The 26,600-nt window shown below is 39.3% G+C and overlaps 1 protein-coding gene and 1 pseudogene across 2 annotated transcripts; both read right to left on the reverse strand.

The window, feature by feature from the left end:
* Nucleotides 1-725: 725 nt before the first annotated feature.
* Nucleotides 726-26,600, reverse strand: MRPS14 (mitochondrial ribosomal protein S14). 2 transcript variants are annotated; one of them, XM_072830713.1, is made up of 4 exons: nucleotides 25,867-25,885; nucleotides 17,684-17,733; nucleotides 15,606-15,764; nucleotides 726-1,197 (listed from the first exon to the last, which is right to left on the reverse strand). In XM_072830713.1, the coding sequence occupies exons 1-4, from the start codon at nucleotides 25,868-25,870 to the stop codon at nucleotides 1,015-1,017; spliced, it is 396 nt and encodes a 131-aa protein (XP_072686814.1). In that variant the 5' UTR covers nucleotides 25,871-25,885; the 3' UTR covers nucleotides 726-1,014. The 2 variants fall into 2 exon arrangements, with proteins under 2 accessions (XP_072686814.1, XP_072686815.1); XM_072830714.1 differs by lacking the exons at nucleotides 17,684-17,733; nucleotides 25,867-25,885 and adding an exon at nucleotides 26,448-26,600.
* Nucleotides 9,137-15,598, reverse strand: LOC140635696 (swi5-dependent recombination DNA repair protein 1 homolog; annotated as a pseudogene).

Below are 26,600 nucleotides of genomic sequence, written 5' to 3' on the forward strand. Positions count from 1 at the left end.
ATAATATTATAATATAATATAATAATATAATATATTATTTATAATATTATAATATAATATAATATAATAATATAATATAATATTATTTATTCAGAGAGAGAGAGAGAGAGAGAGAGAGAAAGAGAAAGAGAGGCAGAGACCCAGGCAGAGGGAGAAACAGGCTCCATGCAGGGAGCCCGACGTGGGACTTGATCCCGGGTCTCCAGTATCATGCCTTGGGCTGAAGGCGGTGCTAAACCGCTGAGCCACCCGGGCTGCCCTGAACAAGACAATCCTTTGCTACCTTTACCCATTTCTGTTACAGACAAAATAAACAAGAATACAGAAAATGTAAACTATTCCAACAATTTTTTCCTGTTTGGATAGATTTTCAGGGGCTTAAAGAGACATTTGTTCTAAAGGCTGTTGAAGATGGAACAAGAAAACATGTAGTGCTTCTGCCTCGGGTCCAACTACCACACAGAGAAGTCGAGCATGAATTAGATAACTGAGAGCATAAGCTCTACCTTGTTGCCCTAACAGTAGAGTGTGCTGTGCAGCGTAGGGAAGCCAGGCCATGAGGACAAATTGCCACAAATGAGCTACTTGTCCATGAGTTGCATTAACTATTAGATGACACTGCTTTATCAAACAATGCCCTTAAAAATACAGGAACCCTCATACGTTGCTAAAAGTTTTAAGTGTGAAGGAAAAGGCAGGCATACAGAGAATATTTTCACAGAATATTTTTTTTTCACAGAATATTTTTTATTACTCTACTCCTTGTACCATGCATGGAAACAGTGTGTTTCATTTTTAAGTCCAAGAGAAAAGATAATTCTCAGATAGCTGGAATTCACGGACAGAATGAAACATCCAAATTTCTTCATTTGAAGTTAAAAAGTACTTTAACCGTAGGCAGCATCAGGCAGAGCAGACTCCCATGCTGCACCCCTGTGAAACTAGGTTTTCCCCGAGCAGAGAGGTCTCTTCTTGCCAGAACTGGTTTCCCTGCTCAGAAGGTTCAGAAGCCGGTTACCATACTGCTCGCTGGACCCCGGACAGCTGCCCGTGGTCTGCTAAGTGACGGAAGACAATACGACTAAGCCTCCAGCGCCGCTTTACACCACGTGGACGGGATGTCATAACACACCGGTTTCGGATTCTGACAGGACAGCTATCCCGGGGAAGGGCGGCAATTTCTCCATCAGCCACTTCCTAAGGGAGTCACAACATTACTACCCAGATCACATGCACAGTTATTCTAGATGCTTAAGTCGGAACAGAGGGCTAGATTCACTGATGTAGCCAGTCTGCCAAAGAACCTCAGACACAGTAGTGAACCTTAACCTCTGGGTAGGTAGAAACAAATAGACCAGGAAAATGACAGAAATGTTTGGCATGCTCCCAAAACAATTTTTAAGAATTTTATAGAAATTTAACATAGACACTCAAGAATCCACAAACCATTAAGTGTAAAGCTCAGTAACTTAACATCTCTGTAACAAGCAACCAGAGATGTAACCAAACGGCAGTAGCAGCCCGGGCCCCACCTGTGCCTCCTTTCAGACACTGAACACAGGCACTGTAGCCAGCAGCTCACCTGATTACTAACACCAATGATGAATTCTTATTTAGATTTTATATAAACATAGCCATACAGTAGGCATTCTTTTTTTATTCATTTCTCTTTGGCTTTTTTATTCAATAATATGCTTGTGAGATTCATCCCTGCTGTTTGTTGCATGTGTTGGGATTGATTCATCCTCACTGGTGGTGATTTTCTTTGTGTGAACATATCATAATTCCTTTATCCATTCTATAACTGATGGACATCTGGGTAGTTTCTAGTTTTGAGCTATTACGAATAGGGCAGCTACCTAAATTTTTCTTGGATCTTATTTTATTTCTATTGAAGTATACTTGACACACAGTTTCAGGTGTACGACAGTGATTCGACAAATCTATACTTATGCTGTGCTTACCACACGTGTAGCTACCTTCTGTCACCACACCACACCATCACACCAGTGACCATATTCCTATGCTGTACATTTCATCCCATGACTCAGTATAAACAGGAAGCCTATACCTCCCACTTCCTTTCACTTCCTGTGCCCATCTCTCTCCTCCAACCCTGGCAACCATTAGTTTGTTCTCTGGATTTATGGGTCTGCTTCTGTATTTGTTTTCGATTCCAAATATAAGTGAATTCTCATGGCATTTGTTTTTCTTCCACTTAGCATAATACTTTCTAGGTCCATCCATGTTGTTACAAATGACAAAATCTCATTTTTTATGGTCGAATAATATTCCACTGTATATACATAAGTGTATACACACACACACACTCCTTCTTTACCCATTTTCCTTTTGATGGACACTTGGGTTGCTTCCCTATCTCAGCTACTATAAACAATGCTTCAGTAACACAGGGGTGTATGGATCTCTGAATTAGTGTTTTTGTTTTCCATGGGCAAGTATCCAGGAGGGGAATTACTGAATTATACGGTAGTTCTATGTTTAATTTTTTGAGCAGCTTCCATGCTGTTTTCCACAGTGTCTGTACCAATTTATATTCCCACCAACACACACACAAAGTTTCTCTTGAATCTACATCCTTGCCTACACGTATTTCTTTTTACTTCTAACTATTCTGACAGGTGTGAGGCGACATCTCATTGTAGTTTTGATTGGCATTTCCCTGGTGATGAGTGATATGGAACATCTTTTCATGTGTCTGTTGGCCATCTGGATGTCTTCTTCAGGAAAGTATCTATTCAGGTCCTCTATTTTTAAATATTTGCTTTTTTGGGTGTTGAGTTGTATAAGTGTTTTTGTTTTTAAGATTTTATTCATCCATCTGACAGAGAGTGAGCACAAGCAGAAGTGGCAGGCAAAGGGAGAGAGAAAACCAGGCTCGCAGCAGAGCAAGGAGCCCAAAGCAGGGCTCTATCCCAAGACCCCAGGATCATGACCTGAGCCAAAGGCAGATGCTTAACTGACTGAGCCACCCAGGAGCCCCAAGTTGTAGAAGGTCTTTATAGATTGTGGGTACTAACCTCTATAATCATTTGCAACATATCATTTGCAAATATCTTCTCCTATGCAATAGGCTTTCTACTTTATTGATGGTTTCCTTTGATGTGCAAAAGCTTTTATTGTGGTGTTATTCCCAAAAGTTTATTTATACTTGGTTCCCTTGCCTGAGGAGACATATATCTAGAAAAATGGTGCTACAGATGATGTCAAAGAAATTACTGCCTATATTTTCTTCTAGGAGATTTATGGTTTCACATCTCACATTTAGGTCTTTAATCCATTTTGAGTTTTCTTTTATGTAGGTATAAGTACATGGTCTAATTTCATTCTTTTGCATGTAGTTGTCCTTTGTCATAGATTAAGCGAGTTTATTTCTGTCCTATTTTGTTCCAGTGATCTATATATCTATTTCTGTGCCAGTGCTACATTGTTTTGATTATTATTGCTTTGTAGTATATCTTTTCTTTTTTTAAGATTTATTTATTTATTCATGAGAGACAGAGACAGAGACAGAGAGAGAGAGAGAGAGAGAGAGGCGGAGACACAGGCAGAGGGAGAGGCAGGCTCCATGCAGGGAGCCCGACATGCGACTCGATCCCGGGTCCCCAGGATCACGCCCTGGGCTGAAGGCGGCGCTAAACCGCTGAGCCACCAGGGCTGCCCCACTTTGTAGTATATCTTGAAATCTAGGATTGGGATACCTCCAGCTTTGTTCTTTTTCAAGATTACTTTGGTATCTGAGCTCTTACATGGTTCCATAAAATTTTTAATATTATTTGTTCTAGGGACTCCTGGGTGGCTCAGCGGTTGAGCGTCTGCCTTTGGTTCAGAGCGTCCCAGGATCGAGTCAAACATCGGGCTCTCTGCATGCAGCCTGCTTCTCTTCCCTCTTCCTATGTCTCTGCTTCCTTCTGTGTGTCTCTCATGAATAAATAAATAAAATCTTTAAAAAATATATTATTTGTTCTAGTTCTGTGAAAAGTACTGTCGGTATTTTGATAGGAATTGGACTGAATTTATAGAGTTCTTTGGGTAGTACGGACATTTTAACAATATTAATCCTTCCAACCCATGACCATGGAATAGCTCTCCATTTGTTTGTATTGTCTTCAATTTTTTAAAAAATTTTTATTTATTTATTCATGAGAGACACAGAGAGAGAGGCAGAGACACAGGCAGAAGCAAGCTCCATGCAGGCCCGACGCAGGACTTGATCCTGGGTCTCCAGGATCACACCCTGGGCTGAAGGCGACGGCTAAACCGCTGAGCCACCAGGGCTGCCCATGTCTTCAATTTCATCAGTGTTTTATAGTTTTCAGAGTACAGGTCTTTTATTTACCTCCTTGGTTAACTCCTAGCTATTTTGTTTTTGGCGCAGTTGTAAACAAGACTGTTTTCTTAATTTCTCTGTCTGCTACTTTATCATTAGTGTATAGAAATGTCATCAATTTCTGTATATTAATTTTGTATTCTTGTCTTCCTTAGTTTTTCACCTAATACCACACATTCTTGTTTAAATCATTTGGAAAATACATGAACATATTTCTGTTGTCTCCTCATAGGTTTTTCCCGTTTTGAGATTTAACTGTGTAACACACTATGATGATCTGATATATGTATACACTGCAAAATAATTACAATAAAGGCCTAGTGAACACCTCCATCATCCCAAATAATTACCCTCCCCCCCCTTTTTTGGTGATGAGAACATTTAACATTTCCTCTCTTAGTAACTTTCAAGCATATAATACTTTATTGTCTATAATTACCATTTGATATGTTAGACTCAGAACTTACTCACCTTATAAATAGAAGTTTGTAGATTGCCCAAGATCTCCCCATTTTCCCCTACCTCCCAGCCACTGGTAACCACCATTCTAATCTGTTCCTAGGAGTTCAACTTACTCCACATTCCATATGTAAGTGAAACCAAAAAGTATTTGTCTTTCTCTGACTTACTTAACGTAATGCTCCCCAGGTACATTTATCTTACTGCAAAAGGTAAAATACTATTGTATGTTGTATATGTGTGTATGTACACCACATTTTCTTTTAATAAATATCACATTCATTTGCTGGCACTTAGGTTGCCTCCCTATCTTGGCTATTGTGAATAATGCTGCTATGAACATGGGAGTGCAGGTATCTTCTCAAATTACTATTTTAATTTTCTTCAGATATGCAGAAGCAGAACTACTGGGTCATAGGGTAGTTCTATTTTTAACTATTTGAGGAAGCTCCACACAGTTTTCAATAATTAGTGCACCAATTTACATCCCCAATAGTGCACAAAAATATCCTTTTCTGCACATCTTTGCCAAAAGTTACCCTTTGTTTTGTTTTGTTTTTAAAGATTTTATTTATTTATTCTTGAGAGACAGAGAGAGAGAGAGAGAGGCAGAGACACAGGCCAAGGGAGAAGCAGGCTCCATGCAGGAAGACTGACATGGGACTCGATCCTGGGACTCCAGGATCATGCCCTGGGCCAAAGGCAGGCGCTAAACCACTGAGCCACCCAGGCGTCCCCAGTTTGTCTTTTTGATAATAGTTATTCTAACAGTTATTCACTTTGTCTTTTTGATAATAGTTATTCTAACATCTCATTGTGGTTTTGGGTTTGCATTTCCCTGATCATAAGTGATGCTGAGCATCTTTTCATGTACCTGTAGGGGACATTTGTACATCTTTGAAAAAAACATCTATTTAGGTTCTCTGTTCATTTTTCAACTAAAGTGTTTTTGGGGTTTCTTTTGCTATTGAACTAGAAGAGTTTCTTATATATTTTGGATATTAACCCTTTATCAGGCTTTTGGCTGTGCAGAGTTATTTACTTTTATGTAGTCCCACTTATTTTTGCTTTCGTTGCTTGTGCTTTTGGTGTCATATCTTAAAAAAAAAAAAAAAAAAAAAAAAAATCACTGCCAAGACCAAATGTCAAGGAGCTTTTCCCTCATGTTTTCTTCTAGTTTTACAGTTCAGATAAGTTTTCATTCATTTCGAGTTAACTATTGTAAGTGGTGTAATAAGACAGATGTCCAATTTCATTCTTTTGCACCTAAACATCTAGTTTCCTTGACACCATTTATTAAAGCAACTATTCTCTCTGTGTTGCATAGTTTTGGTTCCTTTGTTGAATATTTGTTGACCGTATAGGAATGGGTTTATTACTGGGCTCTTGGTTCTCTTCCACTGTTCTTAGTGTCTGTTTTCATGCAGTATCATACTATTTTGAGTATTACAATTCTGTAATAAAATGGTTATTTTATTTTTAAGTAATTTTGATACCCAGTGTGGGGCTGGAACTCACAACCCTGAGATCAAGAGTCACACACTCCACTGACAGCCAGTCAGGAGCCCCTATAATAAAGCTTTAAATTAGGAAGTGTGTTGTCTCCACTTTGTTCTTTTTCAGGATTGCTTTGGCTATTCAGGGCTCTTTTGTGATTCCATATGAATTTTAGGCTTTTTTTTTTTTTTTTTTTTACTTTCTGGGGAAAATGCCATTGGAATTTTGATAGGGCTTGCAAAAAGTCTATACATGGATTCGTGTATAATAAGGACATTTTCTTTTCTTTTAAAGACTTATTTATTCATTTATTTATTTAATTTGTTTATTCGTGAGAGACCCACACACAGGGAGAGGCAGAGACAAAGGCAGAGGGAGAAACAGACTCCATGCAGGGAGCCCAACGCAGGACTCAATCCTGGGTTCCCAGAATCACGCCCTGGGCTGAAGGTGGTGCTAAACCCCTGAGCCACCCGGGCTGCCCTAAAGACTTATTTATTTATTTTAGAGAGAGATAGAGAGAGGGAGAAGGGACAGGGGGAGAGGGAAAGTAAGAATCCCCAGCAGACTCCCCACTGAGCACAGAGCCCAACACAGGGCTAGATCTCACAACCCTGAGGTCATGACCCAAGTTTAAATCAAGAGTGCCCCACATATGGACATTTTAACAATATTAATCCTTCTGATCCATAAACACAGGATCAACCACTGAGCCAACCTTTTTAAAAAATTTTCTTGCCTGAGTACTCTGGCTGGGACTTCCAGTACTGGGCTGAATAGAAGAGCCATGAGTGGACATCTTTTTCTTGTTCCTGACTTTAGGCAAAAAGCGTTCAACCTCTTACCACTAAGTGTAATGTTACCTATGGGCTTATTATTTTGTTACATGTTTCTTCTACACCCAATTTCTAGAAAGCTTTTATAAAAAAATCTTGTTATTTTGTCAAATGCTTTGTCTACATCTGTTGAGATGACTATATGATTTCTGTATTTCATTCTATTAATGTGGTGTATCATATTTATTGATTTGCATATGTTGAACCATCTTTGCATCCTAGGGATAAATCCCATTTGATAATAATGGATGATACTGTTAATATGGTATTGGATAGGATTTGCTAGTATTTTAAAAATTTTTGCATCTACATTCTTCAGGGATATTGGTCTGTAGTTTCTTTTCTTTGAGTGGGAAGTTGAGGGGGGAGGCAGGGAGAGGAGGAGAGAAAGACAGAGAGAGGGTGGGGGGAGAGAGAGAGAGAGAGAGAATCTTAAGCAGGCTCATCACCCAGGAGAGCGCCATGCAGGGGGCTTGATCTCACAATCCTGAGGTCATGATCTGAGCTGAAATCAAGAGTTAGCCACCCAGGCACTCCTTTAGTTTCTTTTCTTATCGTGTCTTTATTTGGCTTTGATAACAGGGTTGTTTATTTGCTGTTGTTGTTTTTTTTTTAAAGATTTTTATTTATGCATGCATGAGATAGAGAGAGAGAGAGAGGCAGAGACACAGGCAGAGGGAGAAGCAGGCTCCACACAGGGAGCCCGACGTGGGACTCGATCCCGGGGCTCCAGGATCATGACCTGGGCTGAAGGCGGCGCTAAACCGCTGGGCCACCGGGGCTGCCCTGGTAACAGGGTTATACTGGCTTGATAAAATAAATTTAGAAATGTTCCCTTGCCTTCAAGTTTTTGGAAGAGTTTAAGAAGTATTGTATTAATCTACCTTTTTCTTTAATGATTTAAAAAAAATTTGGAGGGGGGAGAAGGAGAAGGAGAAGGAGAAGGAGAAGGAGAAGGAGAAGGAGAAGGAGAAAGAGACTCCCAAGCAGGCTCCATGTCCAGCAAGGAGCCTGGGATGGAGCTTGATCACATAACCTTTAGATCATGACCCAAGCTGGAAATCAAGAGACAGACACTTAACCAATTGAGACACTGAGGCACCCTAGTATTACACCTTTAAATGTTTCATGGAACTCACTCATGAAGCCATATGGTCCTGGGCTTTTCTTCACTGAAAAGTTTCTGATTACGAATTCAATAGCATTATTCATTATTGGTCAGTTCAGATTTTCTATTTCTCCTCCATTTAGTCTTTTTAGGCTGTATATTTCTAGGAATTTATCCATTTCTTTTGGGTTATCCAATTTGTTGGCATATAATGGCTCATATCAGTTTATTTGTATTTCTGTAATAACAGCTGTAATGTTTCCTTTTTCATTTCTGATTTTGAGTTGTTTAACGATTTGTCAATTTTGTCTATCTTTTCAAAACATCAGCTTAGTTTCACTGATCCTTAGTGTTTTTCTAGTCTCCATTTATTTCTGCTTTTATTCTTTGTTATTTCTTTTCTTTCCCTTTTTCTTTAAGTAAGCTCTATGCCCAATGTGGGCCTTGAATTCATGAGTTGCATGTTCTACCAACTGAGCCAGCCAGGTGCCCCTGTTATTTCCTTTCTTTTGCTAACTTGGGCTTACTTACTTTGCTCTTCTTTTTTCTAGTTCCTTAAGATATAAAGTTAGGGGGGCAGCCCTGGTGGCGCAGCGGTTTAGCGCCGCCTGCAGCCCTGGGCGTGATCCTGAAGCCCCGGGATCCAGTCTCACGTCAGGCTCTCTGCGTGGAGCCTGCTTCTCCCTCTGCCCCCCCCCCCCTGCATCTCTATGAATAAATAAATAAAATATTTTTAAAAAGATATAAATTTAGGTTATTTCCCATTTGACTTACCAGTCATGAAAACGTGAAACCTCTGGGATACAGATCAAATGTGATTTGAGAGGAGGCTGCAGAAGGGTGACAGAGCTCTGACACCTATGGTAAAGATTCTGACTGCTGGAGAAGTGAAGATGAGAGATCAGATGAGATTTACATTTTTAAAAGATCACTTGCAATATAGAGAATGAATCTAGTAAGGACAAAAGTGGTTGAGATGGAGGAAAAAGAGATTACTGCAGAAGCTTGCATTAAGGATTTCTCAGCAGAGATTTTTTCTTATATATGTGCATATTAATGTGTGTGATTATATTCACTCAAATATGACAAGTATGACTGACCCTCCACCAGACTGTGAGAAAGCACATTAATTACTCTAACATAGTACATAAATTAAATAAGATAATGTATATGAAAGCCACTATATTAACTCAAACTATTAAGCATTAAAGAGTATTTCCTCAATCGGAAAAGGACAATCATCATATGGTTTCACTCATATGTAGAATGTAAGACATAGTGAAAGGGATTATAAGGGAAAGGAAGGGAACTGAATGGGAAAAATTAGAGAGGGAGACAAACCATGAGAGACTCCACAAAGGGTTGTGGAAGGGAGGTAGGCGGGGGACTGGGGTAACTGGTGATGGGCACTGAGGAGGGCACTTGATGGGATGAGCACTGGGTGTTGGCAAATCAAACAAATAAAAACAAATGTAAAAAAAAAAAAAGTATGCCCTAGGTATTATATTCTTTTTGGTATAATTGTAAATGGGACTGTTTTCTTAATTTCTCTTTTTCCTACTTCATTATTAATGTTCGGAATTAGAACAGATTCTGTATATTAATTTTATATCTTGCACCTTTATTAAAATCATTTATCAGTTCTAATAGTTCTTTGGTGGAGTCATTTGGGTTTTTAAGAATATTTTATTTATTTTAGAGAGAGAGAGAGAAAGCATGCGCACACAAATGAGTGGAGGGAGAAGAAGGGCAGGGAGAAGGAGACAGAGAATCTCTCAAGTAGATCCCTTGCCAAGTGTGGAACCTGACGCAGGGCTCAATCTCACTCCCTGAGATCATGACTTGAGCTGAAACCAAGAGGGGTTCTTAACCAACTGTGCCACCCAGGTGCCCCAGGGTTTTCTATGTATAGTATTAGGTCATCTGCAAACAATGACAATTTTACTTTACCAATTTTGATGACTTTTCTTTTCCTTGTGTGACTGCTACAGTTAAGAGTTCCAGTACCATACTGAATAAAAGTAGTGAAAGTGGACATTTTTGTCTTATTTCCAAATTTACCGGAAAAGCTTTCAATTTTTCACCATTAGTATTACATTAGCTGTAAATGACCTTCATTTACATTATATAAATGACCTTCTCATTAAGTTGAGGTATGTTCCCCTTAAATCCAGTTTGAGTTTCATCATGAATGGCTGTTGTATTTTGTCAAATACATCTACTGAGATGATCATATGGGTTTTATTCTTTGTGGGTAGTCTGATTTGCCAAAAGTGAACTACCCTTGCATCCCTGAAATAAATCTCTTTGATTGTGGAGAATGATCCTTTGAAATGGCTTTGCTTTTTTTAGGATTTTTTTTTTACCTATGATCATCAGAGGTTTTGGCCTGTGGTTTTCTTTTTTTGTAGTGTCCCTGTCTGCTTTTGGTATTGGGTAATGGGGGACATGTGAATGAATCTGAAAGTTTTCCTTCCTCTTTTATTTACTGAAGTAGTTTGAAAACAATAGATATTAGCTCTTCTTTAAATGTGTGGGAGAATTCACCTGTGAATACATCTGATCCTGGATTTTGTTTGTTGGGAGCTTTATTACCAATTCAATTTCATTGCTAGTAATACGTCTGTTCAGATTTTCTATTTCTTCCTGATTTGGTTTTGGGAAATTGCAGATTGCTAGGAATTCACCTATTTCTTCTAGGCTGTCCAATTTGCTGGTATATAATTTTCCAAATATTCTCTTATAATCAATTATATTTCTGTGGTATCGGTTATTTCCTCTCCTTTATTTATTTTATTCCTTACTTCTTCTTGATAAGCCTGGCTGTTTATTAATTTTGTTTATCTTTCCAAAGAACCAGCTTTCTATCATTGTTCTTCTCTGTTCTTTTTTTCCATGTCTATTTCGTTTATTTCTGTTCTGATCATTATTATTTCCTTCCATCTACTAGCTTGGAGATTTGTTAGTTGTTTTCTGGCTCCTTTAAGTGTTAGGTTAGGTCAGTTATTTGAGATTTTTCTTAATTCTTAAGGTAGGCCTGTATGACTCTAAACTTCCCTCCTAGAAATACTTTTGCTGTGTCCTGAAGATTTTAGCCTACACTATTTTCATTTGGCTCCATGTCTTTATTAATTTTCTCTGATTTCATCCTGATTCATTTGTTGCTTAGTGTCATATTGTTTATCCTCCAAGAGTTTGTGGGTTTTTTCTTCTTACAATTATTTCTAGGTTCATACTGTTGTGATCAGAAACGATGTATGATATGAGTTCAATCATCTTAAGCTTTTTGAGACTTTGTTTTATGACCTTACGTGTGATCTATCCTAGAGAATGTTCCCTATGTACTTGAAAAGAATGTGTATTCTGCTGTTTTTGGATGGAATGTTCTGTATATATCTGTTAGATCTGGTCTAATGTATCATTCAAAGACGCAGTTTCCTTATTGATTTTCTGTCTGGATGATCTACATTTTACTGTCAATCTCTCTCTTTATATCTATTAATAGTTTTGTTTTACTGTCAATCTCTCTCTTTATATCTATTAATATTTGCTTTATGTATTTAGGTGGTCCTATGTTGGGTACAGAGATTTGCAATTGTTATATCCTCTTATTGGATCGATCCATTTATTATTACATAATGCCCTTCTTGGTCTCTTGCTATAGTCTTTGTTCTAAAGTCTTTTGTTTGTTTGTTTGCTTGGACATACGAACAAGTTTAATTACCTGCTACACCATCCAGATGGAAATACATGGGAAATGGATGAAAACAAGGTTCATAAACTTAGGAAACAGGCATGCATCTTTAGACCATTTTAGGTTTAGACATTTACCAGACAATTTTTGAATATTTAGAAGATTTTTTTTTTTTTTTTACCACAATAAGCAAAACCATATATTAAAATGGACTTCCAGAGGTGCCTGGCTGGCTCAGTCAATGGAGTACGTGTTTCTTGATATCCAGGTCGTGCATTCAAGCCCCACACTGGGTATAAAGATTACTTAAATAAGTAAAACTGTAAAAACAAAAAAAAACCTGACTTCCAGAAATGGCCATCTTTTTTTTCTTTAACCTAAGTTTCTTTTCACATTTCTTTAAATGTCAAGTTTTCTTTGTGGCAAATTTATCCAAAATACTAAATTTTCACTGTAAAACTTATTTTATAGTTATATAAGAGTGCCCTAAATTGATGTTCATCAAGATATCTAAGCCCTAATGGTTTCTACCTTCCTTTTAAAATGTATTGTTTTAAGTTGTCATTCTCAGAAATAGCAGAGAAAAAAAATTATGAATTAAACACCTATAAATTCATCTTCATTTCTGTTATAGTGTAGCAATTTATCATCTAACCCATAGTGGTCTATCAACTGAGTAAGGCTGGATTTCTTCTCCTCAAACATAGCTGATACAACTCATAAAGCAATAGGTGGCTCCAGCTTCTCTACTTCTTTATTAACAACTATAACAGACAGGACAATCTTTGAGCTGTAAATTTTTACCAGTTTTAGCCTCTGAAGAAGGTGTTCTTTCTCCTCAATCTGCTTGTCCAACTTTGCTTTTTCTTCACTTAATCCTCGTTTGGGAAGATCATTTACAATGTCACTTTGAAGATCACTGCAAGCCTCAGTATCAAGTGATTCAGTTTCACATGCACTGATTTTCTTTTCTTTTTTTTTTTTTTTTGACTTTTTTTTATTTCTAAGTAATCTCTATGCCCAATGTGGGACTCAAACTTTCAACCTTGACATCAAGAGTCGCATGGTCTATCAACTGAGCTACCTAGGCCCTGCAATGACATTCTTGAAGGTATTTTTCAAATAAATTTCTTCAAATTCACTATCTGTGTGTTTAAAATTTTCTCGAAATACCAAACAGTTTTCTTCTATCGAATATGCTGGTTTCTCTGAAAACATCTCATCATTTTCTTCATTCTCTATGTCAAGCGTTTTACCACACTGTAACAGGAATTAAATGAAGATCTAGTTTTCCTTAAGCATTCTCTAAGGGCTGCACTCATAGCTTGTTTTCTTGAACTACTCCCCATATGGGAGACAGTGGATTGGCATAGTCCTGAGGAGTGCTAGCTAAAATCACAGCTGAGTCGGATGGGCTTTCCATCTTGAAAATGAAACCTTGATGACCCTCTTCTACTGCCATGCCCAGAGTGCAGAAAACACACCTCAAGTATTAGCCTGGCTTTTTTTTTTTTTTCACTCCTATTTGCAGGGTTTACGTTTTTCCACTTTCAGTCTGTATATACCTTTACGTCTTGAAGTGAGTCTTGGGTAAACAGCATGTAGATGGGTCTTATTTTTTTTATCCATTCAGTCACTCTATGTCTTTTGATTGGAGCATCAGTCCATTCACATTTAAGTAATTATTGATAGGCACAGACTTACTACCAGTTTGTTAATTGTGTCCTTATTGTGTTTGGTTTTTTTCTTCTTTTGCTCTCTTCCCTTGGGGTTTGATATTTAGTCTTATGCTTGAATTTCTTTAGCTTTATTTTTTATGTATCTACTTCAACTTCTTCATTTGTAGTTACTCTTGGGTTATATATAACATCTCATGTGTATAACAGTTTATATTATATTGATTGTAGCTTAAGTTCGAACTAAAAGCAGTAAATTCCTACCCTCCATGTTTTATAGATATGATGTCATGTTTTACATCTTCTTATTTTGTGTATCCTTAGACTAACTTTCATTGGTAAAACTGATTTTACTACCTAAGTTTTTATGTTTTAACCTCCATATTGGCTTTATAAGTAATCAATTTACTACCTTTATTATGTCTGCCAATTTAACCAAGGAGGTGAAAAATTCTATATTCTGAAAACTCTAAGACACTGATGAAAGATACTGAAGACAACACAAAAAATGGAAAGATATCCCATGGTCATGGATTGGAAGAATTAATATTATTAACATGTCCATATTACCCAAAACAATCTACAGATTCAGTGCCATCCCTATCAAAATACCAACAGCATTTTTCATAGAACTAGAACAAATAATACTAAAATTTGTTTGGAACCACAGAAGACCCTGAAGAGCCAAAGCAATCCTGAGAAACAGGATATACTACAAAGCTCTAATAATCAAAACAGGATGGTACTGGCACAAAATCAGACACAACTGGAAGCCCAAAAATGAATCCACGTTTAAATGGTCAATTAATCTATGAGAAAGGATGCAAGAACGCACAGTGAGGAAAAGACAGTCTTTTCAGTAAATGGTGTTGGGTAAACTGGACAGCTACCTGCAAAGGAATGAAACTGAACCACTTACTTATACCATATACAAAAATAAACTTAATATGGATTAAAGACCTAAATGTAAGACTTGCAACCAGATTACTCCTAGAAAACAAAGGCAGTAATCTCTTGGATATCAAACACAAAAAGGCAACCTACTGAATGGGAGAAGACCTGTACAAACAATACATCTGATAAAGGGCTAACATTCAAAGTATATAAAGAACTTATACAACTCAATACCAAAAAGGCAAATAATCCAATTAAAAAATAGGCAGAGGACTTGAATAGACATTTTTTCAAAGAAGACATAAAGATTATAGATGGCCAACAGACATCCACAAAAGTACACAGAAAAGATGCTCAACATCACTAATGATCAGGGAAATGAAAACCAAAACCACAATGAGGTATCACCTTACAACTTTCAGAATGGGTAAAATCAAATGCTGGCAAGGATGTAGAGATCTGAAATCATGACCTGAGCTGACGTCAGGAGTCCAACACTTAATTAGAGCCACCCAGGTGCCCCAATAAGACTCCTGAATGCAGGTATTTTATGTCACCAGTTAGGCACAGGACCTTATGCTCTTATGCTTCAGGAAGTCAAATAGGGTTGACATCCTCTTATTCAAGTTAAGAGTAGAAGAAAGTAAACCTAGATGGGAAGCCGCTTCAGCACACAGAGGTGGGCAAAGGAGTTCAGAGAGATAGGCTAGGAGCTGCCCTAGGAGAGGAACAGGTTAGGCCAGGCAGGAGGCAGATGGCCTCCTTCAAGCATCAGCAAAACCTCCCAATGCCTTGACAGTTCAAAGAGTTGGAAGGAGGGAGAGAGATCTTAGGTCAAAATAACTGCCCAATCTGTGTGCTTACCAGTAGATTCTAAGGGTCATCTAATGAAACAGTTAAAAGGTGAGTTAGGAATGAATATTCTCTTTAATCTGAAACTCACCAAAATCACTTCAAGGGTATTAATTTATGTTAACAAGAATTTGATATTCTCCAGAAATTATATTGTCACTAAGTCACAACAGTTTCAACAGTACTCTGATTTGAGAATGATCTTGTGGCAGAAAGGGGCTCATCCTAATAGGCTCACCTGAAGATCTTTTGGCAAGATGGTATTCTTTCTGAGTGAATTGATCCGTAGCCTCTCATCTGCATATTCATAGGCCATTTTTCGTCTCTTCACATCACGCAACATTTTCCAGTCCACATAATAACCTCGAACTTGGCCTGAAGCTGATGAAGGAACCATCTAAATAACAAGGAACAAGGTGAAGGATAGTGAGATCCAGGCTTTGCCAGTGTCTCTCATCCTGTGATCCCTTTTATTGACTATGACCTAATACTTTTTTTTCTAATCATTTTGGATCACTTTAAAGATTTTATTTTATTTTTTTAAGATTTTATTTATTTATGCATGAGACACAGAGAGAGAGAGGCAGAGAGAGAAGCAGGCTCCACGCAGGGAGCCCGACGTGGGCCTCAATCCCGGGTCTCCAGGACCCCACCCAGGGCTGAAGGTGGCGCTAAACCGCTGCGCCACCGGGGCTGCCCAAGATTTTATTTTTTTTATGTATTTGCAGAGCACAAGCAGGGGGAACAGCAGAAGGAGAAGCAGCAGCAGACTCCTCACTGAGCAGGGAGCCTAAAGCAGGGCTTGATCCCAGGATCATGGCAGAAACTTAACTGAGATTCCCAGGTGCCCCTGGATCACTTTAATAATGTAAACTAGTGGACAACTCAAAATAAATTACTTCCACAAAAGTACATTAATCCAAATGGTGGTAATTAATAATGCCAAAAAGGTGTGTTGGAGAAATTTTTTTAAAAATTTATTTAAATTCAATTAACATACAGTGTATTATTAGTTTCAGAGGTAGAGTTCAGTGATTCATTAGTTGCATATAACACCCAGTGCTCATTATTACAACACGTGCCCTCCTTAATGCCCATCACCCACTCACCTCACTTCCTCCCCCCCTCCAGTGACTCTCAGTTTGTTTTCTATAGTTTTCATATTCCTCTGATTTCATCTTATTTTATTTTTCCCTCCCTTCCCCTATGATCCTCTGTGTTGTTTCTTAAATTCCACGAGTGAAATTATAACCGTCTGATTGACTTACTCCACTTAGCAGAATACCCTCTAGTTCCAACCACATTGTTGCAAATGTTAATAGTTCTTTTTTTTTTTTAATTTTTTATTTATTTATGATAGTCACACACAGAGAGAGAGAGAGAGAGAGAGAGAGAGAGAGAGAGAGGCAGAGACATAGGCAGAGGGAGAAGCAGGCTCCATGCACCGGGAGCCTGAGATGGGATTTGATCCCGGGTCTCCAGGATCGCGCCCTGGGCCAAAGGCAGGCGCTAAACCGCTGCGCCACCCAGGGATCCCTCCCTTGTTAGATTTTTAATATAATTCTGTTGGATCTTTACTTACGCTAATAGTTACATGGTTCAAAAACCAAAAAAGTATATAAAAAAGAAAAACCATGCAGACTCTCTCCCACCTTATCCCTTACCCAATGACCACTGCTCTACCTTCAATGGTACCACTGTTACTAGATCTTGTGTATCCTTCCAGATACCTACACACACACACACACACACACACACACACACACACACACACAATTTCCCAGGTTTCATGTCCTCCTCCCTTTTTCTTCATTTAACAATATATTTTGGAGAGCTTTCATATCCACATGTAAAAAATTTCTCCATTTTCTTTGGGCTACATATTCCACTGTCCATGCAGTGGACTTGACAAGGTTCAGGGCACACTACCTCAAAATATGGCACCTTGATATACATTTCAGGCAAAAGGAATCTGAAACACAACAGGTACAGTAAAGACTTTCTGACCTCCCCCTGAAGCAGGTGGTAAGACCCTCAGGTGAGACGTGCCTCCCTACACTTAAAGGGGCTTACGGCAGGGGGTGGGGGGTGGGGGGTGTTGGTCAGCCTTACCATTGAAGATGGAGGGATGCCAAGAGGAATGTGAAGGAACAGGCCTTGGCAATCCCTGAGTTTACCACACTCAGCTCATATTCCTTCTCTTATCACATTTCCCCAAAACTTAGCACTTCACCAGACCTAGCATAAATACTCAGGTTAAACCACTTCTTCCAGTCATCATTGCCTTATGAAGGCTCACTGTCATGTAAAACTTACATATTTGTATGCTTTTCTCCTGTTCATGTCTTTTGTTACAGGAGGCCCAGCTGAAAACATAGAAGAACAGAAGGAAATTTTCTCCTCCTCACAGATGCATCATTTAATCAGTCTGTGACCTCCTCGTGGACATCTAGATCACATCTCATCATTTATCATTCAAAACAATGCACTGAATGCACTGAATAACCTCCTACATATATTATTTTACATTCATCCCTTTAGATCAGCAAGATACATTCTTGGAAGCAGAATGCTAGGGTAAAGGGTACTTTGAAATTATCACTGAGCTAATATTTTTAGCACAAGTTGTTCTGTAATAAGACAATATATTTCTCACTGTCACATGTTTACTTGCTAAAAAATAAAACCACATGGCCAAAATGTCATCACTTAGGTCGGGTCCTCAAACAAGAGTTTAATACCTAATCTACTCACAGTTTCAACCTCCCTCAGAAAAGTAGTCTTATCTGACTAGTCAAGAACTTTCTGATGGGTGCCAGTAAGTACCACATAGGCCAGTCCCCCAAAGGAAGATGAGGCCATCTGCTTAAGATCTCCTGTTCTTATGTATTTATTTTAGATTTAAAGATTTATTTATTTTTGCAGAGGGGAGTGGAATGGGGGAAAGAGTTTTAAGCAGACTCCACACAGTGTGGAGCCCAGCACAGGGCTCAAATCCACAACCCTGAGATCACAACCTGAGCCAAAACCAAGGGTCAGATGCTCAACTGACTGCCACGTGCCCCCAAAACTCATTTTTTAAAACAAATTCATTTTAGGGATGCTCAGTGGTTGAGTGTCTGCCTTGGGCTCAGGGCATGATCCTGGGGTCTGGGATGGAGTCCTGCACTGGGCTCCTTGCGGGGAACCTGCTTCTCCCTTTGCCTGTGTCTCTGCTTCTCTGTGTGTCTTTCGTGAATAAACAAAATCTTTAAAAACCAAATACATTTTAATCTTAACCAGCTTGACCACATATTAAAATTCCTTTTCAAAGATTCCTTTTCCACAAACCCTCTATTGCTCTTTTTTTCCTCTGTATTCCAGTTTTGTCCTTTTTCTTTCTTTAAACAACCAGTCTCATTTTAGGACAAAATTAATTTTTTTCCCTTTAACAAAAAATTCATCTCTATTTCTCATACTTTCCTGAAAACATCCTATTTTCTTGACATATGGAAATGTTTCCTTTTTTAGTAGTTTTAATTACATACATTCAAACGTTTTACCTTAGAAACTGTAATTCATACTAAAAACTAAGAAGCGGGCAGCCCCGGTGGCTTAGCGGTTTAGCACCGCCTTCAGCCCAGGGCATGATCCTGGAGACCAGGGATTGAGTCCCATGTCGGGCTTCCTGCATGGAGCCTGCTTCTCCCTCTGCCTGTCTCTGTCTCTAATAAATAAATTAAAAACCTTTAAAAAAATAAATTAAAAAAAGAAAACTAAGAAGCAATTGTGAATGGAGTGTTAACCACCATTCCTTAATTTTGCCAAGTTATAAATACATTTCATATTATGTAGAAGCATATGTGTCCCTTTTAAAATTTTTTTCTTGTAGTATTAACACATATAAATCTCTTTTAGTTTCTTTGTAGTAGGAATCCAAAATAGATAAACCTATGTTTAGTAATGTTTTAGTGTTTTGTCTTATTCTATGTATTTAATGAATTTAACTTAACTCATCATTTAACTTAGTAAAAGTTTAAGAGCCTGATGCAGGACTCGATCTCAGGACTCTGGGATCATGACCTGAGCTAAAGGCAGGCATTGAACTGACTGAACCACCCAGGTGCCCCCAGGAAAGAGTTTTAATATCAAAAGCTGGTACCGGGGCACTTGGGTGACTCAATTGCTTAAGCGTCAGGCTTGCTTTCGGCTCAGGTTATGATCTCAGGGTCCTGAGACTGAGTTCTGTGTGGGGCTTAATGCTCAGTGGGGAGTTTGCTTCAGATTCTCTCTCTCTCTCAAATGAACAAGTAAATCTTAAAAAAAAAAAAAAAAAAAGAAAGAAAAGAAAAAAAAGAAAAGAAAGAAAAGAAAAGAAAAAAGAAAAGAAAAGAAAAGAAAAGAAAAGAAAAGAAAAGAAAAGAAAAGAAAAGAAAAGAAAAGGCTGGTGGTACAAAATGAGGATCTGGTTTTCCCTCTGCTAAAAGGACAGTTTTCTTGGACTTTCAACCTGCTTTTGATTAATACTGACAATTTTTTTTTTACCTTTTAAGTTTCATAATGATCTGTGATCCTATTTAGGCAACTGCTTTTGGAGATTTTTAATAAACTTCCCAAAATCAAATTTAGATGAAGCCTTTGGCCTGGAATATCCTAAAAGATTGGTTAATTAAAATGTAAATTAGAAAAAAAAAGGAGGGATCCCTGGGTGGCGCAGCGGTTTGGCGCCTGCCTTTGGCCCAGGGCGCGATCCTGGAGACCCGGGATCGAATCCCACGTCAGGCTCCCGGTGCATGGAGCCTGCTTCTCCCTCTGCCTGTGTCTCTGCCTCTCTCTCTCTCCCTCTGTGACTGTCATAAATAAATAAAAAAAAATAAAATAAAAAAAAATAAAAAAAAATAAAAAGGAGACAAGAAAAAATATGTAAATTACATGAGAAGCACTGTCAAGGAAGTAATACTAAGTCTTTATATTATATTTGTAAGATTGTGGCACATGTGCCTGAAGTCCATTCGGCTTCTGCAAAAATGGACTCTCACTACCAAACCTGCCATTTGTGTGTCCTTGTAACATGACAACAGTTGGCTCTTACATTGGAGATATTAAGATGGCTCAAAAACCGCTGCCCACAAATAGGACTACAGGAAACCCAAAACAGCCATGTGGCTCTTCTCTGCTGTCAAACCCTGATTTTCAGTTTTTGCATTCCTTCACCCTCCATGATACATTTAAGATGATTCGAACTATGGACAGACATTAATGTGGAGACTTCTTTCAAATTACAAAAACCGTCTACTAGTAATGTCCAATCTGTGTAGGCCACAATCCTGGAAAAATCCTGTTTGTGCTCCCAGAGGCTTCAAACCTCCTTCTGTTGAGCACTTGCAGCTGATTTCATTTAACTGCCACTTAGCATGGGCAATCAATATGTTCCTGTTATTTTAAGTGTTTTCTGATTGGACTGAAGCTTTCCCTGACTGCAAAGCTGATGCCCTCCCACAACAGCAAAGAAATGGTTAGAAGTGTGTTTCCATGATCTCCAAGGACCAAAGTGCACCCCTTTCACTAGGTAAATCATACAAACATTAACAAAAAACCTTGCAAACGTTTTGGAATTTTTTTTAAAGATTTTATTCATTTATTAATGAGAGAGAGAGAGAGAGAGGGGCAGAGACACAGGCAGAGGGAGAAGCAGGCTCCATGGTGGGACTTGATCCTGGGACTCCATGATCATGCCCTGAGCCAAAGGCGGCGCCAAACCGCCGAGCCACCCAGGTTGCCCACATTTTGGAATTCTATCTACATATGACATTCTGCTGATCTCTTGTTGTCTTATGCTAGTATGGCGAGCTACTATAAATCTTTAATACCTTAAGCTAAACTCTATAATCAATATGTACATAAAGCTTTCTCTGAACCCCAGTTCAAAGGATCCTACTGGTTACAGTCTGGAAGCTGAGAATTGGGCATTTTGAAAACATCATCAGAGAAAAATAGTTCTCGAGCCCCACTGGTAAAGACCTTACCCAAGTGCTCCTGACCACTAACAGTGCTGCAAAACCAAAAGATATTAGGCCATGGATACACACAGCCAGAAAAACCACTCCACCTGACACCTGGCCTATACAGATGCTTCAGACTTCTAAATCAAATTGACAAAGAGAAGTAACTGACATTGCAACAGACTACTTCCACTCAAGATGACAGATCAAGACTTCATACAATAAACATAAAACCAGCTCTCCTTTTCCTTTCCTTTAATCTGGTACCCCCTGGAAAGATTAATGTCCTCATTAACGTCCCAGGCCCTTGTGAAGAGGGGGTAACTCTTATTTCAGGCTAGGAGAAAATCTAACTGTGCTCTTGACTTTTCATAAGCAAAATAAGACATCTTATTGGTCAATTTCCCTGAATTCACATCGTTGAGTTAAAAAGGACCTACCAGGAGGCTTTCATGACTCAGATTTATTTGACAGGCCCATATTTCTCTGATTGGGATAAACATAAATGAGGCTATGATCAAGAACTGCTCCTTAATTCTTAAAATTATTGCAAAATAAGTTACTAAAGCAGTAACAGCCCAATAAAGATCCTGAGACTCCCTAGCCAAAGTTGTCCTTGATAATAAATTAGCTCTCGATTATCTTTTATCTGAACAAGGTGTCAGTCCTTATGGCCACCACCACCTGCTGTGCCTGGATTAACACTTCTGAGGAAGATGAAACTCAATTACATAAAATCACAGAACAAGTCATTTGGCTTAAAAAGGCAGCTCCTTCCCAGGGTCTTTCTTTGACTTATTTAATTTTGATTCATTTGGCTCTTGGGGACCATAGCTCTTTAACATATTCCATATATCAGGAATTATCTTGCTTATAGTAATCATAACAGCTCCCCTCATGCGTTGTATTCTCTCAAAAGTTATTAATGCATGTTCACGGCTGCTAACCACCAAGCAAATGATCTCCCTAAGACCTGAAACATCTGGGGGCGCCTGGCTGGCTCAGTCGGTAGAACATGCAACTCGATCTTAGGGTTGTAAGTTTGAGTCCCATGTCAGGCATAGAGATAACTTTAAAAATTTTTTAAATTAGGAAAAAAAATTGAAACATCTAAGGAACAAAGAAAATGACCAACTTAAAAAACTGAACCTAAAGCCATGATCTGTGAATATCCCAGAGGTTAAGCCAAACATCACGACCTACAGAAATCACACACAGAAGAATAACAAAAACTGCTAGAACTTGAAGTTGGTTACTGGGTGATGCTAATGCCTTCAATTCTTTTTTTTTTTTTTTTAATTTTATTTGTTATTCATAAGAGACACACAGAGAGAGGCAGAGATATAAGCAGTGGGAGAAGCAGGCTCCCTACAGGGAGCCCGATGCAGGTTGAGATCCCAGGACCCCGGGACCATGCCCTGAGCCAAAGGCAGATGCCACCCAGGCGCCCCTAGTGCCTTCAATTCTTATCACATTTCTGTCAAGCTGAAAGTCTGACCAGAAGGTGGTAATTATAAGAGAAAACCACAGGCCCAAAATGGCATCATTTAGGCCAAGCCCTCAGGCCAAAGTTTAATACCTAATCTACCCCTGGTTTCAACCTCCCCCAGAAAAAGCAGTCTTCAGTCTTCACTGGTCAGTCAGGAATTTTCTAATGGGCACCAATAAGTGCCCCACAGGTCCTCCATCCCCCAAAGGAAGATGAAGTAGTCTGCATGAGAAGATCACTGTTCATTCCCTCTAAGGGGAAGTGATATTGCCTGGAACAATCCTTTTCTTTTGCTAATAACTTTCTTGCCCCACCCTCTTTCCTATAAAAACCTCCATTTTGTACAGTTCCTGAGAGCTCCCCTCTACTTGCTAGATGGGAGGGTTCCTGATTCCAACATCAATTAATAAAACCAACTAGATCTTCAAATTTACTCAGTCCGATTTTTTCTCAATTTAGTTCAGGCATAGATTACATAGGCCACCAAAATTCAAGTCTCTCCCAAACCGGAGCAAACATTACATGTTAATTAAATTTCAGCTATGAAGGGACACCTGGGTGACACAGCTGGTTAAGCATCCAATCCTTGGTTTGGACTCAGGTTGTAATCTCAGGGTGGTGAGATCAAGCCTGGAAATCGGGCTCCTCACTCAGCGTAGAATCTGCTTGGGATTCTCTCCCTTTGCCCCTCCCCTTCGAACTCACACTCTCTCCTTTCTACAAGAAAGAAATCAATCTTAAAAAAAATTTTAACTATGGAAATGATGATTTCCAATAAAAGCTCTTTATAGAATATACGTACAGCATTATACAGAATATAAATTGAAAATGAAATTACTAGAACACCAACATTTTTTCAATCTATTAATAAAAGATAAACTGAATGCATTCAATGCTAACGGGTAAGACAATTCTACAATCACCCTTGGAAATGAAACAAGAACAGTGGAATTCCAATATTGATTTAACACATGACTAAGTTAAATGAATACCATGGTTACTGGGGCTGGAAACAACTATCATGGAAAAAGGGGCTTTAGCAAAGCTTTGAAAGGACTGACAGGATTTTTGATATAGCTGCGGGGGCGGGCGGGTGGGTTGGGGAACGGGACAGTGGGAGAGAAGCTGAAGTTTGTTCAACCCAAACAGGAAAATAAACAAGATAGACTCCTAAGATCAGGGGAGATCATTCTGGCTGAAAGAAACAATTTGTGTTGAAGGGCAACTCAAGGTTCAAATCAAACTGAAAGTTAAGGAAACTTAGAAAACAAAATTAAACATTTTCTTTCTTTTCCAAACTATTCCTAATCAACCTCTCTACCATCTCTGAACAAGTTTCTATCTATTTTTAAACGTCTTTCTTTTTTTTTTTTTTTATAACTTTTTTTTTTCTGGCTAGCTCTTAAATACTCTTAAAGAAATACTCTTAAAACATTTATTGGTCTATTATATTATTTCTTCTGAGAATGTTTTACGTCCTTTGCCTACATTTATAGTATCGATATTTTGTCGGTTTCAAACACTGCTATATACATTAAGATTGTATTCTATTCTGTACACATCCTCTTCTGCCCCCCAATCTGTCTTTAACTCCCAAAATGCTTTCACTGGGCCCTCAATTCGTGCTCTACAGTCATCAAAATCATCTAAATCCTCAACTTCCCTTAACATCTTCAGAGTTTTGCTCTAGCTGAATCCTGAATCCCTCCTGCTGGCTTTCCCTGTAGTTTTTTTCTCCCGTGAATGGCCATGGAGGTGGGAGAAATGTATTCCTTGCTCTTCAGGGAAGCTCCCAAACTTTTCTTCCTGAAAGCAAGCTTTGACTCTTGCTTTTGGTTTGTACCTTTCACCACCCCTCAACTCCTGCACTCATCTACCACAGCCCTTCCCTTTCATTTTCACTGAATCTAGATCCTGGCTCACTGTCACTCTCCAATATTCTTGTCCTAATTCCTGGTGATCTCAGTATACACGAAATTATCTCCTGATAATTTCCTCGAACTCCTCTCCTCCAGTGATTTTTGATACTCCCTTGCATGCCCTGGGTTTTTTACTACCAGTAAGTGGAAACTTTCCATTACCTCAGTTTTGTGTGTCTCATTCTCTATCACTTCTGTCTGGCTTGCTCCTTCAAACACTCCAATACCAAGCCCTATGAGGTTTTTAATTCATTAATTGTACCACCTTTTCACTCTCAGCTTTTGATTTCCTGTTTCCCCCTTACCCAGCCTAAATTCCACAGTGTGAATGGGTGACGGGCACTGGGGGTTATTCTGTTAGTAAATTGAACACCAATAAAAAATAAATTAAAAAAAAATTCCACAGTGTGTAAATACAATGCTGTATCTCATACAATCCCAACTCCCTCCACTCTGATATAGCAGCCGCTAACCCCATACTGCTTCTGAACCCCTGAAATGTAACCAGTGCAGATGGGGAATGTAATTCATAATTTTATTTAATTTTAATTCATTAAAAATTTAAACTGAAGCAGTTGTAAACGTCAAGCAACTTTACTGTCTTGGTAGGACTACATTTTCCATCTTCATGGTGGAAAATGTAGCATTCAAACGGAGATGTGCTGTAAGGAAAACTCCCAACTGGATTCTGAAAATCTAGTATGACAAAACAATGTAAATATCTCATAAGTCATTTTCATAGGTTACATACTGAAGTAATATTTTGGATATACTGGCTTCAAAATATTTTATTCAAATTAATTTCAAGTTTCTTTTTACTTTAACATAGCTACTAGAGTATTTTAAGTTACATATAGAGCTGGCATTATATTCCTGTTGGACAACACTACCACAGATGATGACCTGCCCATGTTCCTAAGACCAAACAGTGGAACTTGAGACTCACCACCTGTCACCTGCACAAGGGTACAGGTCCAGCAATTTTCCCCGCCCCCCGCTTACAGGATCTTTCCCGTTAACACAAAGACAGGCAGTTACTTCCGACACGTGGAAAAACATGCACACAAAACACCCACTCTTAACCCACCTCTCCTTCCCGTAGCTACTGACCCATTTTTCTGCTCCCCTGGCAGCAAAACATCTGCAAAGATTTGTCTATACTCGTAGCCTCTCCCATTTCTTTCCCCTCGTCCTCTCTCTCGAACACACCGAAACTGCTGTGATGAGGGCTCCAACGACTCTCACGCTGCTAAATCCGACAGCCAGGTCTCAGCCCCCTGTAACTGGCCTGTCAACTTTGCGCACAGACCCTGCTCCCTGCCACGCTGTCCTCGCCTGGTTCTGGGCCACCGGTCTCCGGGCTTTCCCTCTCCCTCGCTCGACTCTCGTCAGGTCTCCTTTGCTCTCCTCGGAACGCTGGAGTCCCTGGGGGTCACAGTCCACCGACACCCCCCAACCCCCACCTTCTCTTCTCCGCCTGCTCTCACTTATAAGTCGGCGGCAATCCGCAGCTTTCAGCGCCGGTGCGTTACGGGCTTACGAACACCAAATTTGCATCTGCGCGGCTCGGAGACCTCCCCTGGGACGACTCCGCACTGGACCCTACGGGCGGCAGAGTAGTAGGAGGGGACCCGCGGGTTTGGGGATTCAGTAGGGAGGGCGGGGCACGGGGCTAAGGGCGCGCGCCTGACCTGCCGGACGGTCCGCAGCAGAGAGCCCAGCACGGAGGCCGCCATGTTGTCTGCCGCAAACGCCGAAGCGCAGGAATATTTATTGACGGCTCTTTACGGCGAGGACGCGAGGGGCGGGGCCCGGAGCGCAGGGGGCGGGGCGCAGGGCGGGGC

The sequence above is a fragment of the Canis lupus genome, chromosome 6 (genome assembly GCF_048164855.1).
Source record: "Canis lupus baileyi chromosome 6, mCanLup2.hap1, whole genome shotgun sequence".
Classification (NCBI taxonomy): Eukaryota; Metazoa; Chordata; class Mammalia; order Carnivora; family Canidae; genus Canis; species Canis lupus.

What these genes read in the sequence shown, in the direction of transcription:
- MRPS14 (XM_072830713.1), bottom strand. An exon ending in GGAGAAAAGCATACAAATAT is followed by an intron (nt 15,765 to 17,683) that starts GTAAGTTTTACA and finishes CTTGTTATTTAG; the next exon opens with ATGGTTCCTTCATCAGCTTC. An exon ending in TCTTGCCAAAAGATCTTCAG is followed by an intron (nt 1,198 to 15,605) that starts GTGAGCCTATTA and finishes TGACTCCCTTAG; the next exon opens with GAAGTGGCTGATGGAGAAAT.